The following is a 15,910-nucleotide window of genomic DNA, read 5'->3' as shown; positions in this document are numbered from 1 at the left end:
CCTGTGGCATTTTGCTGCTTGTTTTAATGTCACAAGATGGAGGGGGGCTAATTGGCATTTACCGAAAAGCATCCTACTGGGCACAGGCGCCAATTCAATGTCTTTTCCATGTTGGTTCAATGTGATTTCATTGAAATGACATGGAAACAACGTTGATTCAACCAGTGTGTACCCAGTGGGATGGCTCATTCCCCATCACAATCACTGCTGGGATGAGCCTGAGGTTTGACACACACACAAACTGCACCGTCCCAACCCGCTGTGTGCCAGCAACACCAAACACTCTCTGTGTGTGAGCGTGCCAACACCACGAGAGCTGACAAACACCCTGCCGTGCTGAAAACCAGGCCAGTGTGGAAATAGCAACAGTACACAACAACAACAGCGCTCCTATCCCTCAAATATCACCAGGCAGAGACACTTCCCTCTGTTTGTCAGCATTACCTACCGCTACTAGTACCTGTTATTCATTGGTTAGACCTCCGCCCCCTTCGCTGGGATGCAGAGAGAAGGATGACAGATGATGGTGGTAATTCATTAATTCATGCAAAGAGGCAAATCTTCTCAAGATGAATGAGTGTTGTGAAGGAGAGTAAGCCCATTCACTCCCTCAGCCAAATGTCGCCATCATTTCCTAACATCCCACTGGTCACAGATGTCATTTCGACGTATAGTTTTGATTTACATTTGTTTGAGTTGTCAACTAACGTGAATTCAACATGAAATCAACAAAAACAATTACCATGTCATTGTATTTAAGTTAAAGGGTGGGTGAAAAAAAGACGAAATTCTCTTATGTTGATGACTTTTTGCAAATCCAATCAGTTTCCCACGTTGATTCACTGTCAACATATTGAATTTTTGTTGTTGAAATGACGTGGAAACAACATTCATTTAACCAGTATTTGCCTAGAGGGATGTTTGATAGCATAATCAAGGAGTTTATTCCATAAAACACATTAGCATTAATCTAGCTTGTCATGGCACACACACACACACACACACACACACACACACACACACACTTAAACACTGCATTCCTCATTGTCTGGTGAGTTCGTTCATACCAGTCCATTATTCTAAACTCAAGTACTGTGGTGGGATGATTCCTCTCACTTCATTCTCACTGTGATTTATCACTTGTGGTTATTTTCCTGTTAAAGAGACAATGCCTCTGCTTTTTAAAAGGAGACGGAACTGTTGTTGCATCCTAATGTGCTTCTTTTCACTCCATTATGTTAATGGTCTCGCTTCCCAAAACAGTTTGAGATGCTTTTCCATGTTTGTTTTGGTCTTTTTAAAGATCACTCATTGAGGACTTAATTACCTGGTGTTTGGAGGAGATTAAAAGATGTCGAGCACCACATTTTCTTGTCTCTTGCCCATTAAAACAAAAGCAGCAAAGCATATCATCTCCCCACCAATGTTTAGGTAATTGTTCTGAAGAGATAGTAATGGCTTCCTAGTTGTTTTACTGAGAGGCCCGTTTGGGTAGAGTGACTATATCATGTCGTTTGGAAATAATCGGAGGCTCTGGGGATTTTAACAATAAAGGAACAAGCGGATGAAAAAATAGTTCACTCCTTTATCAATTACGGCAGCAGACTTTGCTAAATAAAGAAAATGGAGTTACATTGACTCTCCCTCCTACTGTTGAGGTAATAGCGTCACAATAAGTTGGGTACTGCCTAGACATATTGAGCACCTCTTTTGTTATCATAATACATAGAATCGTTAGGAACAAAATACATACAGTAAGCACATAGTGAATTGTCTGAAAGACAGAAATGTCTGCCTAAAAGCTCTCCAAACAGAGTAACCTGTCTTTATACTCCGTTCACAGTCGAGGGCTAGCTAACTGTAAGAGTGACTGTCATTGAGTAGCTTTACTGCTCAGTCTGTTAGGACACACAGCCGTTGTCTTTCCTCTTTACTCTGACTACTAGCCCTGCCGTGGTGGGAGACTCTGGGAACTGTGTGAGAATATCAGCAAACAATCTGGCAGCCCATTTCAGTAGCGGTAGCAGTGATTTTACATCAACTGTTTGGGTAAATGAGCCCAGGCAGCAGAGAGAGGCTGTTGGCAGCATGGGGTGGTCCGGGAGTGTTTGTGGGCCCTCTAACAGGGACGCCACTGTTATCTCCTCACTCCCAGACTTCCACACAGCAGTATGGTTCACAGATATGAGGCCGCTCCACATTAGGAATCCACAGGGATGTTTTATGGCTTTGGAATGACCAGGATGTGCAACAACTGGAATATGAATTATATCTGAATTGATATGACTGAGTCTACACATTATGTCTGCCACTATTATGTTTTCATGTAATGACAACAAAACTACTCCAGCTATTGAGTTGAAACGATACTGATTACAATTATGTTCATATTCTTATCTTTTCTTATTTCTTATTGTTGTTGCATTGTCGAGAAGGAATCTGCAAGTGAGCATTTCGTTGAACAGTGTATACCATATGTATCCTGTACATACGAGTAATACAACTTGAAACTTATAGGCCTATATAAGACTGTCCTCTTAAACAAATTAACCTCTGGCTCATCTATATATGACTGTGATTGATTCAGCCTTTGTGGAGAGAGGGAAAAAAAGAGGGAGAAAAACAAAAGTCATTTTCTGCCCATCCATCGCGGCCAGCCTGCCTGCCAATGACTTGATCCAGATCATTCCATTGAGAGATAAAAGCCACCGGTGACTCGGCCATCCTTTTAGGGTGGCACATCGCATGTCGCTGTAGTGACAGGCCAATCAAGGAAATGGACTGGACTAATGGAGATGGAGATCGTTCATGCTCTCTCGCTGGCCGCTTGGACAGCGAGCCCCGTCGTCCCCCACGCAGACACGTTCCAACATATTGTTTCAGTGAGCGTTATGCGTGTCACGGGGGGAAAGACGGATGGCGTCCTACAGTTAATAGGCTCTACATCAAAGCCGCCGCTTAGACAGCCAATCGCAAGCCAGAACAAGTGTCACCTAGGGCCCCCGCTCAAGGTTACCGCCCGCTATAGCTGCCCGCTGCGGAGAAACAGTCCGTACCTCTCTCTTTCTCTCTCTCCTCTCTCTCTCTCTCTCGCGCGCTCTTTCTCCATCTGCATCTCGCTCTCCATGCGCTTCTCACAGCCAGTAACATGGTTAAATAGGAGTCCAATTAATTTAGTGAAGGCCACGTGTTCATTCATTGGTAGGATTAATTGTGTGTTATCTGGTATTCAGAGGCTGTTTGAATAGAAATAATGATCAAGAGTTGAGGGTGATGTAAAAAGGAGAGAGTCAAGAAGAGTGGATTTGAATACAGCACAGCCAGAGATGGTGTATGCTTTAGTGGTTGGAAGAGGTAACCAAGGACATGTAAGCGGGTGAATGAGATGCAAATACAATGAATTTTCACATCAAATGATGATGTTTTCAAATATGGTTGGCAAGGAAGGAAAGTCTGTTTCATCAGAGATTGAGTAGCCTAAGGTGCACATGTTTAAATACAGAGTGAATAAACTACTTCAGGTCAAGGACCTCGATCTCAATTCCAGTTGGGTTTTCACTGTTTGTCTATTTATATTTGGGACATTGCAATCTACAGTAGCCCAGCTCCACTGCCATATTTATACAGTTGAGCTCTGTTTGCATTGCACTGCGTTGCATCACAATATGAACATTTGTTTACCCCATCAGTTTCGTGGAGATACTGCATCTCGCGTAAGATGTTTTTGACTTGGTTGTTTCTTTGTGGACCACAAAGAGTTGCTGTTACTGAGGTAGCAGCTAATGGGATTAGGAATAAATGAATAAAATATTGAATCTACTGCCTTGTGGAGTGTCATGATGCATAAATAAAAGATATATATAGAGTTTTGGGAGGTTAGACCAAATGGGAATTGACTACCTGACTACCCCATTAAAACACTCCAGTAGCTACACTACAGTAAGAGTAAAGGATGTTCTTCTTTGAGTACATGGAACATCTACAGTAGAACCACAGCCTCCTCCAGTGTTTCCCTCTCCTCCCCCCTATTTCCCCCAGGTTCTCCACTGATTAAGATAAACTACCCCTGGGCTCTCCCTCCCTCCCTGTCTCCTTCTATGAGGAGTTAAGGCTGAACTGGGGCCTAGGTCTTTAGTGGTACCCCAGTTAGAGGAGCCTAGTGTTGACCATGCGTGACCTGCTCTCCCCTGTCTCCCTCTCTCCTCACTGTAGATATCGATGAGTGTGCGGAGGGGAAGCACTACTGCAGGGAGAACACCATGTGTGTTAACACCCCCGGATCCTTCATGTGCATCTGTCACAGGGGATACATTAGGATCGATGACTACTCCTGCACAGGTGAGTTCTTTCTTATGGCGCACTGTTTTATAGCTGCTACCAGAAACCCATACTGTACTTGTTTCAAGTTTATGGCTTCACACTAAACTGTTGAAAGCTGCAAAGGGGAGCCTTTTCAACAGAAGATATAGGCAAGGAAAATTATTTAATAAGGCAACTTAATTGTGCAAATGAGGCTGTGTGTGTGTGTGTGTGTGTGTGAGTGTGCGTTTATGTGTGCGGTGTGTGTGTTTGCGTGTGTGACTCATGATTGTGAGCCTTTTTATAACACCTGCAGATCTATCATCATGTGAAAAACACTTTAAACACTGCATAGCCAATCTGCAGAATCTGTTGCCTCAATTGGCTACAGTAATTATGCATAGATCATTAATTTAATGCTCATGTATAGAAATGAATGTCAGGGTTTGATTTGCTCCTATTGGATTTGGTCTGATTACCGCAGGCCACATTAAAGTCATATACACACAAATCAAAAGGAATGTTTGTAATTCTGTCCGCTTTGCTGCTTTATAGTGTGGTAGAATTAGATGACATTAGCCCTGGCCGGTGCATCTTAGATGAATACTGGTATGAATTATTATTGATTTTGGGAAGCTATTGGCTGCGTTTGCTTTGATTATCAAATATATTCAGCAATCTGCTTTGTAATGTAATAACTGTATGATTGAGAAAGTCCACAATTACACCATTCAATTCCAATGGTAGATTGAGTGAGAATTAATTCTGAATTAATTATTTAAACTGTTAACCTTTGAGTTGTTTCTGTTTTAACCCTGTAACCATGCGGAATTAACCCTGTAACCACGCAGAATGAAAGCATTAAAAATAGAATGCGTAAAAATTAGACGTTCATCTACAATATGTCGAATTGCGAAGGGAAACTACGAGATCTTGTTGATAGATACAGTATGGTCGTCATGTTCTCTGGGAGTTGCTTACAGTGTGAGAGTTATGAGACTAAGTCGATCCCTGTGTGTGCCATCTCTGAAGAGGAGGCTGCACAACACATTCCTTCTCTGTCTGTAATTAAAAAAGCAATTTGCACTAATGCACACTAACTCAGCATGGAGGAGAGGAGGCAGAGAGAGAAGAGAGGGAAGGAGGCAGAATGCAAAATAGAGGAGCCGAGCCAGAGAGAGAAGAGACGGGTAGCGTCCTAAATAGCACCTTATTCCCTTTATAGTATAGTACTTTTTACCAGAGTGCCGTAGTACCAATGGTGCCATTTGGGACGCAGACAGAGAGAGGATTCAGGCCCGCTGCGGTGCTGCTCCCCTCCCTCCCTCCATCCCTCCCTCCCCGCTGAGCTTCTGGGTTTGAATAAAGCAGTAAGAGTCTGTAAGTCCCACCAAGACAATGCAACAACACGGCAGAGTTTTGACATTTCCTGCCTGCCATCTATCCATACCTCTGGTGAGTTTTTCCCTTGTCAATGGGAATGGGAATGAGAAGAGGATATGGTAATAGGGGGTTTGAGGCTGTCTGTATTTCAGGAATGTTTCAGAAGGAATAATCAAGAGAATTCTCACTCATCTCACACTTCTTTTGTTCTCTGATTTATTCAGTGAAGAAGAGACACACCTTGCTTACTCAGTTTTTTTTCTTGTGTTTTCCTTAGACACACCTGGAATTTATATTCCACTCACAGTTATATTTCTATGTATCTATGAGCCGGATGCAAATGTTATTGTCTAAGTAATTTGTCTCCTCTTCTGCAACCCATTTGTTTCACCGATTTACAATGAAGATTAATACCGCAGCCCAGTGGATATATTTTTGTCACTATATTTTACACATAGATTCTTATTAAAATGCCTTCAAGTCACAATTCAGTTATGCATCTCCCTATAAAAGCCAATTTCATGATTAAACTGAGGCGTATTCAGGGGGCTGATGTAATGACATTCTGCCTGCTACAGTAAAGTTATTGTCGTAATCTCTCTGTGAGTTATTGGACTACCAGTGTACATTCACAATCATTGCCTCAGCGCATGATATAGAATCATTCATATAGAGCCACACTCCACCTCTTATCCAATATTAAAAATATGAATTATGGTTGAATTGGACTTAATTCAAAACGTGTCCGAGGACCCATATGTGGCTAAATCAAATCAAACCGACATTTGATCATATTAGAGCACATATACAAGGCACTCCATCCTACAATAGATTCATTTTTAGATCCAGAGTAGGCTATCACCCTCATTCCTGTTGCTCAGTGATATATTTGAGAAAGGGGTTCTGCGCTAAGCTAGCCAAAGGGTTCTGTTCGTTATTAATGGCAATCAAACATCTGTTTCTGTTTGAACAGGGTCCAGAGGTAATGGGCTATTCCCCAAGTGGCTTAGAAAAGAAATATTGCACCAGCTCAACAAAACACTAAACTAACCATATCATATCTCCCATGTCCATTAGAATAACTCATTCAGATGAAATATGAGGATCTTCATTATTCTCCATGGATTTGAGCAATTAATAGATTGCAACCTCAGCAGAATAATGTACATGTAGCCTAATGATACCCTTATTTCTCCATAAGTGCATGTAGCTATACTAGTGTAGCTATACGAGTGTAGCTATACGAGTGTAGCTATACTAGTGTAGCTATACTAGTGTATCTATACTAGTCCACACATTGAGAAAGAAAGATTACAGTTACACATACAGGTATTGTGAGTAAGAAAGATTACACTTACTTAATTTAGTTATAATTTTAACAGTCATTCTGGAATAACATTTTACTGCCGTGGGCTAAATCAGGGTCACACAGAGTGTTTCTTGGTAGTCTTAAACACATCAACTTTGAAACAAAAGTATACACCTCACACACATGGTTATTGGCTTAAAGAAAAGAAGACACCCCGTACCATGTCAGTATTCAATGTATTCAATTTTGAGTTTGAATCCCAATATTACACTTTATATATATCACAGAAGACTGAAATATAACAAAACATTTGACATAGAAACACCGGATTTTCGGGGTACAAAATAAATACATGTTTATTAATTATGAAATTATGAAGAATATGAATAACATTCCACCTATGAGGCCACTAGAGGGCGATTTGATCATTTAACTGCAGGAAAAGGCTGCAAGGCTAAACCTAGAGAGATGTTCTACAGTAACAGCATAAGGTTCTGGGTTCTTTGGAGCCAGTGGGTTGAAGTGAACATGACATTTACATAAAATACCCTGCAGTGAAGGAGGTCACTAGTTCACTTCCCAGCTGGTGACAGACTCACTCCGCAGCCACACTGACTTCATGTTCTTCTCCAAATGAAAATGTATTACCAAAGCCTCAACACAACCCCTTTCCTCCATGTCCAATAGAACCATGAAAGAAAAGGAGCATCCAACTTTCCCCTGCTCTTTTACTAGCATTTTACCCTTGATGTTGAAGGTCAAGATAGCCCTCCTCTCTTCCTCCCTCCCCAAAGTGCCTGGAGCGTGCTCCTCGCTGCTAGAGATTAGTGGCTTATCCATGAAAGGTAGCAGATTGGCTGTTTGCTGCTGCCTTTGAATGTTATTAGAGGACTGCTGTCCTGAGTTGTGTGTGGTGGGGTGTGAGGACAGTGTGTGTGCCCCCACTCTAATCCTATGATAACCAGACCAGCTCTGGCCTCAAAGGCAGAAGAAAGGGAGGGAGGGAAGGAGAAAGGAAGGGCGGAGGTGGGAATGGGGGAAGGGCGGAGGTGGGGATCGGTGGGCAGTGAAGATTACAGAGGATGACATCCACTGTGTGAAGTCAAAGGGCCTGGCAAGAGGATTATGGGAAAATAGTGTGCCTTGGCCCCAGTCTCTCCTCCCCGTCCTTTCACGCTTTGTTCCCGATCTATTCCATCTCCCTTTATCTCAGATAGTGAATCTTATGATGACTTTGATACTCTCTCAAATATGGAAAACAAACACTATTTCAACACAGCCATCACATTTAGACCTGTTATTATGATGTGCCTGTCAAGGCCCAGAATATCTCAATTTTGCATAAAGATCAATGAGTCGCTCTCAGAGTTCTCCATGAGTTTATAAGTGTCTCGATGCAGTGACTGTATTAACTGGTACAGTGACTGTTTTACCACGGCCTGATGCCCTTTTAGAGATACAGTGAGGGAAAAAAGTATTTGATCCCCTGCTGATTTTGTACGTTTGTCCACTGACAAAGAAATGATCAGTCTATAATTTTAATGGTAGGTTTATTTGAACAGTGAGAGACAGAATAACAACAACAAAATCCAGAAAAACGCATGTCAAAAATGTTATAAATTGATTTGCATTTATTATTATTATTATATTATAATGAGGGAAATAAGTATTTGACCCCCTCTCAATCAGAAAGATTTCTGGCTCCCAGGTGTCTTTTATACAGGTAACGAGCTGAGATTAGGAGCACACTCTTAAAGGGAGTGCTCCTAATCTCAGCTTGTTACCTGTATAAAAGACACCTGTCCACAGAAGCAATCAATCAATCAGATTCCAAACTCTCCACCATGGCCAAGACCAAAGAGCTCTCCAAGGATGTCAGGGACAAGATTGTAGACCTACACAAGGCTGGAATGGGCTACAAGACCATCGCCAAGCAGCTTGGTGAGAAGGTGACAACAGTTGGTGCGATTATTCGCAAATGGAAGAAACACAAAATAACTGTCAATCTCTCTCGGCCTGGGGCTCCATGCAAGATCTCACCTCGTGGAGTTGCAATAATCATGAGAACGGTGAGGAATCAGCCCAGAACTACACGGGAGGATCTTGTCAATGATCTCAAGGCAGCTGGGACCATAGTCACCAAGAAAACAATTGGTAACACACTACGCCGTGAAGGACTGAAATCCTGCAGCGCCCCCAAGGTCCCCCTGCTCAAGAAAGCACATATACAGGCCCGTCGGAAGTTTGCCAATGAACATCTGAATGATTCAGAGGAGAACTGGGTGAAAGTGTTGTGGTCAGATGAGACCAAAATTGAGCTCTTTGCCATCAACTCAACTCGCCGTGTTCGGAGGAGGAGGAATGCTGCCTATGACCCCAAGAACTCATCCCCACCGTCAAACATGGAGGTGGAAACATTATGCTTTGGGGGTGTTTTTCTGCTAAGGGGACAGGACAACTTCTCCGCATCAAAGGGACGATGGACGGGGCCATGTACCGTCAAATCTTGGGTGAGAACCTCCTTCCCTCAGCCATGGCATTGAAAATGGGTCATGGATTGGTATTCCAGCATGACAATGACCCAAAACACACGGGCTAGGCAACAAAGGAGTGGCTCAAGAAGAAGCACATTAAGGTCCTGGAGTGGCCTAGCCAGTCTCCAGACCTTAATCCCATAGAAAATGTGTGGAGGGAGCTGAAGGTTCGAGTTGCCAAATGTCAGGCTCGAAACCTTAATGACTTAGAGAAGATCTGCAAAGAGGAGTGGGACAAAATCCCTCCTGAGATGTGTGCAAACCTGGTGGCCAACTACAAGAAACGTCTGACCTCTGTGATTGCCAAAAAGGGTTTTGCCACCAAGTACTAAGTCATATTTTGCAGAGGGGTCAAATACTTATTTCCCTCATTTAAAATGCAAATCAATTTATAACATTTTTGACATGCGTTTTTCTGGATTTTTTTTGTTATTCTGTCTCTCACTGTTCAAATAAACCTACCATTAAAATTATAGACTGATCATGTCTTTGTCAGTGGGCAAACGTACAAAATCAGCAGGGGATCAAATACTTTTTTCCCTCACTGTAAGTGTGTCAGTCAGTTTGTTGGACAAAGGCTGAGTAGGCTCAGGGCTGGGCTGAGGCACCAGTCTTTCAGTCTTTCAGTCAGCCAGCCAGCTAGTCAGCCAGTCAGCCAATCAGCCAGTCAGCCAGCCAGCTAGTCAGCCAGTCAGCCAGTCAGCCAGCCAGTCAGCCAGTCAGCCAGTCAGTCAGTCAGCCAGTCAGCCAGTCAGTGTGCTGTAGCTGTAGCAGCAGGAGAGGGAGTAGGAGAGGACAGCAGCACGCTACCAAGGGATCCCTGGTGACAGCCTGTAAATAATTGATTGTTTATCTGTCTGCAGCATGAGCAGCACAAGTCAGGAAGAAAAACCTTACACAGACATACACACACCTTGTCTGCCAATCCCTCATCCTGTCGATTCAGAGTGATGGCACGCTGCGCTACTGGGCCCGGCAGGCATAGACAGATGTGACCTTGGGCAAATCTCCTCTCTTTTTACTCCCCTCTTCTGTTACAGTTTTATAACTGTCTCTGTGGGGACTCAGACCAGGGATGCACCCTACTCCCTTCATAGTGCACTCCTTTTGACCAGGGTAAATACATCATATGCTCAAAGGAGGAGCTCATCACCATGTCACTTTCAATTTGTTTGAGCCTGATATTGTTCAGGATGTAATGGATGGGATGATGACAATGAAATGGATGGAGCTCAGGTCTCCCGTGGCACGCATTCTGATTCACATCCCATCCATCCTTCTCACATACAGTGCATTCGGAAAGTATTCAGACCTCTTAACTTTTTCCACATTTTGTTACGTTACAGCCTTATTCTGAAATTGATTAAATTGTTTTTTTCCCTCCTCAACAATCTACACACAATGCCCCATAATGACAAAGCAAAAACAGGTTTTTAGAATTTGTTGCAAACTTATTAAAAATAAAAAACGGAAATATCACATTTACATAAGTATTCAGACCCTATACTCAGTACTTGGTTGAAGCACCTTTGGCAGCGATTACAGCCTCAAGTCTTCTTGGTTATGACGCTACAAGCTTGGCACACCTGTTTTAGGGGAGTTTCTCCCATTCTTCTCTGCAGATCCTCTCAAGCTCTGTCAGGTTGGAGGGGAGCCTCGCTGCACAGCTACAGTGAGGGAAAAAAGTATTTGATCCCCTGCTGATTTTGTACGTTTGCCCACTGACAAAGACATGATCAGTCTATAATTGTAATGGTAGGTTTATTTGAACAGTGAGAGACAGAATAACAACAAAAAAATCCAGAAAAACGCATGTCAAAAATGTTATAAATTGATTTGCATTTTAATGAGGGAAATAAGTATTTCACCCCTCTGCAAAACATTACTTAGTACTTGGTGGCAAAACCCTTTTTGGCAATCACAGAGGTCAGATGTTTCTTGTAGTTGGCCACCAGGTTTGCACACATCTCAGGAGGGATTTTGTTCCACTCCTCTTTGCAGATCTTCTCCAAGTCATTAAGGTTTCAAGGCTGACGTTTGTCAACTCGAACCTTCAGCTCCCTCCACAGATTTTCTATGGGATTAAGGTCTGGAGACTGGCTAGGCCACTCCAGGACCTTAATGTGCTTCTTCTTGAGCCACTCCTTTGTTGCCTTGGCCATGTGTTTTGGGTTATTGTCATGCTGCAATACCTATCCACGACCCATTTTCAATGCCCTGGCTGGGGGAAGGAGGTTCTCACCCAAGATTTGACGGTACATGGCCCCGTCCATCGTCCCTTTGATGCGGTGAAGTTGTCCTGTCCCCTTAGCAGAAAAACACCCCCAAAGCATAATGTTTCCACCTCCATGTTTGACGGTGGGGATGGTGTTCTTGGGGTCATAGGCAGCATTCCTCCTCCTCCGAACACGGCGAGTTGTATTGATGCCAAAGAGCTCGATTTTGGTCTCATCTGACCACAACACTTTCATCCAGTTCTCCTCTGAATGATTCAGATGTTCATTGGCAAACTTCCGACGGCCCTGTAAATGTGCTTTCTTGAGCAGGGGGACCTTGCGGGTGCTGCAGGATATCAGTCCTTCACGACGTAGTGTGTTACCAATTGTTTTCTTGGTGACTATGGTCACAGCTGCCTTGAGATCATTGACAAGATCCTCCCGTGTAGTTCTGGGCTGATTCCTCACCGTTCTCATGATCATTGCAACTCCACGAGGTGAGATCTTGCATGGAGCCCCAGGCCGAGGGAGATTGACAGTTATTTTGTGTTTCTTCCATTTGCGAATAATCGCACCAACTGTTGTCACCTTCTCACCAAGCTGCTTGGCGATGGTCTTGTAGCCCATTCCAGCCTTGTGTAGGTCTACAATCTTGTCCATGACATCCTTGGAGAGCTCTTTGGTCTTGGTCATGGTGGAGAGTTTGGAATCTGATTGATTGATTGCTTCTGTGGACAGGTGTCTTTTATACAGGTAACAAGCTGAGATTAGGAGCACTCCCTTTAAGAGTGTGCTCCTAATCTCAGCTCGTTACCTGTATAAAAGACACCTGGGAGCCAGAAATCTTTCTGATTGAGAGGGGGTCAAATACTTATTTCCCTCATTAAAATGCAAATCAATTTATAACATTTTTGACATGCGTTTTTCTGGATTTTTGTTGTTGTTATTCTGTCTCTCACTGCTCAAATAAACCTACCATTAAAATTATAGACTGATCATGTCTTTGTCAGTGGGCAAACGTACAAAATCAGCAGGGGATCAAATACTTTTTCCCTCACTGTATTTTCAGGTCTCTCCAGAGATGTTCGATCGGGTTCAAGTCTGGGCTCTGGCTGGCCACTCAAGGACATTCGGAGACTTGTCCCGAAGCCATTCCTGCGTTGTCTTGGCTGTGTGCTTAGGGTCATTGTCTTGTTGGAAGGTGAACCTTCGCCCCAGTCTGAGGTCCTGAGCGCTCTGGAGCAGGTTTTCATCAAGGATCTCTCTGTACTCTCTGGGGCGTCAGGTAGCTTAGTGGGTAAGAGCGTTGTGCCAGTAACCGAAAGTTCGCTGGTTCTAATCCCCGAGCCGACTAGGTGAAAAATCTGTCGATGTGCCCTTAAGCAAGGCACTTAACCCTAATTGCTCCTGTAAGTCGCTCTGGATAAGAGCGTCTGCTAAATGACTAAAATGTAAATGTACTTTGCTCCATTCATCTTTCCCTCAATCCTGACTAGTCTCCCAGTCCCTGCCGCTGAAAAACATCCCCACAGCATGATGTTGCCACCACCATGCTTCATAGTAGGGATGGTGCCAGGTTTTTCCAGACTTAACGCTTGGCATTCAGGCCAAAGAGTTCAATCTTGGTTTCATCAGACCAGAGAATCTTGTTTTTCATGGTCTGAGAGTCTTTAGGTGCCTTTTGGCAAACTCCAAGCGGGCTGTCATGTGCCTTTTACTGAGGAGTGGCTTCCGTCTGACCACTCTACCATAAAGGCCTGATTGGTGGAGAGCTGCAGAGATGGTTGTCCTTCTGGAAGGTTCTCCCATCTCCACAGAGGAACTCTAAAGCTCTGTCAGAGTGACCATCGGGTTCTTGGTCACCTCCCTGACCAAGGCCCTTCTCCCCCGATTGCTCAGTTTGGCCGTGTGGCCAGCTCTAGGAACAGTCTTGGCGGTTCCAAACTTCTTCCATTTAAGAATGATGGAGGCCACTGTGTTCTTGGGTACCTTCAATGCTGCAGAAATCTTTTGGTACCCTTCCCCAGATCTGTGCCTCGACAGTCCTGTCTCGGAGCTCTACGGACAATTCCTTTGATTTCATGGCTTGGTTTTTGCTCTGACATGCACTGTCAACTGTGGGACCATATACTGTATAGACAGGTGTGTGCCTTTCCAAACCATGTCCAATCAATTTAATTTACCACAGGTGGACTCCAATCAAGTTGTAGACACATCAAGGATGATCAATGGAAACAGGATGCACCTGAGCTCAATTTTGAGTCTCATATCAAAAGGTCTGAATACTTACGTAAATCAGGTATTTCAGTTTTTTATTTTTAATAGAAATGTGCACAAATTTCTAAAAACCTGTTTTCAGTTTGTCATTATGGGGTATTGTGTGTTGATTGATGAGGGAAAAAAGTAATTTAATCCATTTTAGAATAATGCTGTAACATAACAAAATGATGAAAAGGTTAAGGGGTCTGAATACTTTCTGAATGCACTGTACAAGACGTTCAGTTTGAGGGTCCTGCATTTGTTGGGTTAGCTGTATAGTACAGTTGTAGAAGTTTGTCATATGGAAACGTTTAGACGAAAGGTTAGGACACAACAGTTCACCTGGCACAAGACTGAATTCAAACATTACACTTGATTTTATGTGCATTTTCCGTTTACTGTACTTTTCGCCGCATTTGTTGAAAATGAAATATGAAAATACTCTGGATACATTCAGTAACACGATAAGACTATTCCTGGAAAATATGGGGTAGTTGCAACATAAGGGACTGTACGTTATTTATAATTAGGGATACCTGGAGAAAATCAGACCTCTGAAATGAAAATGGATGGCCATCCCTTCAGTAAAATATAATTTTACCTGAACGCTTGAAAGAAAACAAGTGACCCTCCCCTATACCTAAAATTATAATTAAAACAAAGTGGATAGCAGAGAACATGCCTACCGTTTACCTTAATTCCTAGCACAAAGTAGCCAGAAGGTTGTGGATTTGCAGACCACCGCGGCCATGGTAAGGGTGAAAAGATCTCCATTATAATAAAAGCACTGCATGAATCTATCATCTTATTTGCGGTCTGCATTTCATGAAATTCTACGTAATTTTACATGACTGGAGACAAGTAGAATATTTTTTAATACCACAAAAGCACGTTTTGATTTCTATACAGGCTATTGTTAAAACCTGTTACTGCAGTGGGCTAAATCAGTGTCAGAGTGTTTCTTGGTAGTCTTAAACAAATCTACTTTGAAACAAAGGTATACAGCTCACACACATGGTTATGGGCTTAAAAAAAGACACCTGTACCATGTCAGATATAGAGTTGAAATGTATTCAATTTTGATTTTGAATCCCAATATTACACTTTATATACATCACAGAAGACGGAAATATAACAAAACCGTTTGACATAGAAACACCATATTCTCAGCGTAAAAAAATAAATATATGTTTATTAATTATGAAATTATAAAAAATATTAATAACAATCCACCCCTGAGGCCACTAGAGGGCGATTTGGTCATTTGACTGCAGGAAAGGGCTACAAAAGAGGATAGTCTTAAGTTTGGAACAGTGCTAAAGTTGTCTATCAACTGTAAAAACAGAACCAACTGATGTATTTGATCAGCAATGAATTCGAGAAAAGTAGGGTCAGGTAGGCCTACACTGAGTGTACAAAACATTAGGAACACCTTCCTAATATTGAGTTGCACCCACCTTTTCCCTCATAACAGCCTCAATTCGTCGGGGCATGGACTCTACAAGGTGTCAAGTGTTCCACAGGGATGCTGGCCCATGTTGACTCCATTTACTGGATGTCCGTTGCGTTGTGGACCATTCTTGATGCACACGGGAAACTGTTTAGTGTGAAAAACCCAGCAGCCTTGCAGTTCTTGACATACTCAAACTGGTGAGCCTGTCACCTACTACCATACCCAGTTCAAAGGCACTTCAATCTTTTGTCTTACCCATTCACCCTCTGAATGGTACACATACACAATCCATTTCTCAATTGTCTCAAGGCTTAAAAATCCTTCTTTAATCCGTCTCCTCCCCTTCATCTACACTGATTGAAGTGGATTTAACAAGTGACATCAATAAGGTATCATAGCTTTCACCTGGATTCACTTGTAACTATTTTTCATTTGGGAATCTATCATTTTCTAATTT

General features: G+C 42.8%; 1 protein-coding gene across 1 annotated transcript in view; it reads left to right on the top strand.

Annotated features, from left to right (window-relative positions):
• LOC311135349 (protein kinase C-binding protein NELL2a-like) overlaps window positions 1-15,910 on the top strand; it is a gene marked incomplete at its 5' end in the record, with an annotated part of 110,545 nt that overhangs the window by 38,909 nt on the left and 55,726 nt on the right. The window contains one exon of the mRNA XM_084169296.1: window positions 4,213-4,338. Coding sequence (XP_084025422.1) covers window positions 4,213-4,338 — 126 coding nt within the window. The remainder of the gene's footprint in view (window positions 1-4,212; window positions 4,339-15,910) is intronic.

The sequence above is a fragment of the Coregonus lavaretus genome (genome assembly GCF_964263955.1).
Source record: "Coregonus lavaretus genome assembly, chromosome: 9".
Lineage (NCBI taxonomy): Eukaryota > Metazoa > Chordata > Actinopteri > Salmoniformes > Salmonidae > Coregonus > Coregonus lavaretus.
The sequence above is the reverse complement of the archived record's forward strand: the minus strand, read 5'-3'. Positions and strand labels throughout refer to the sequence as shown.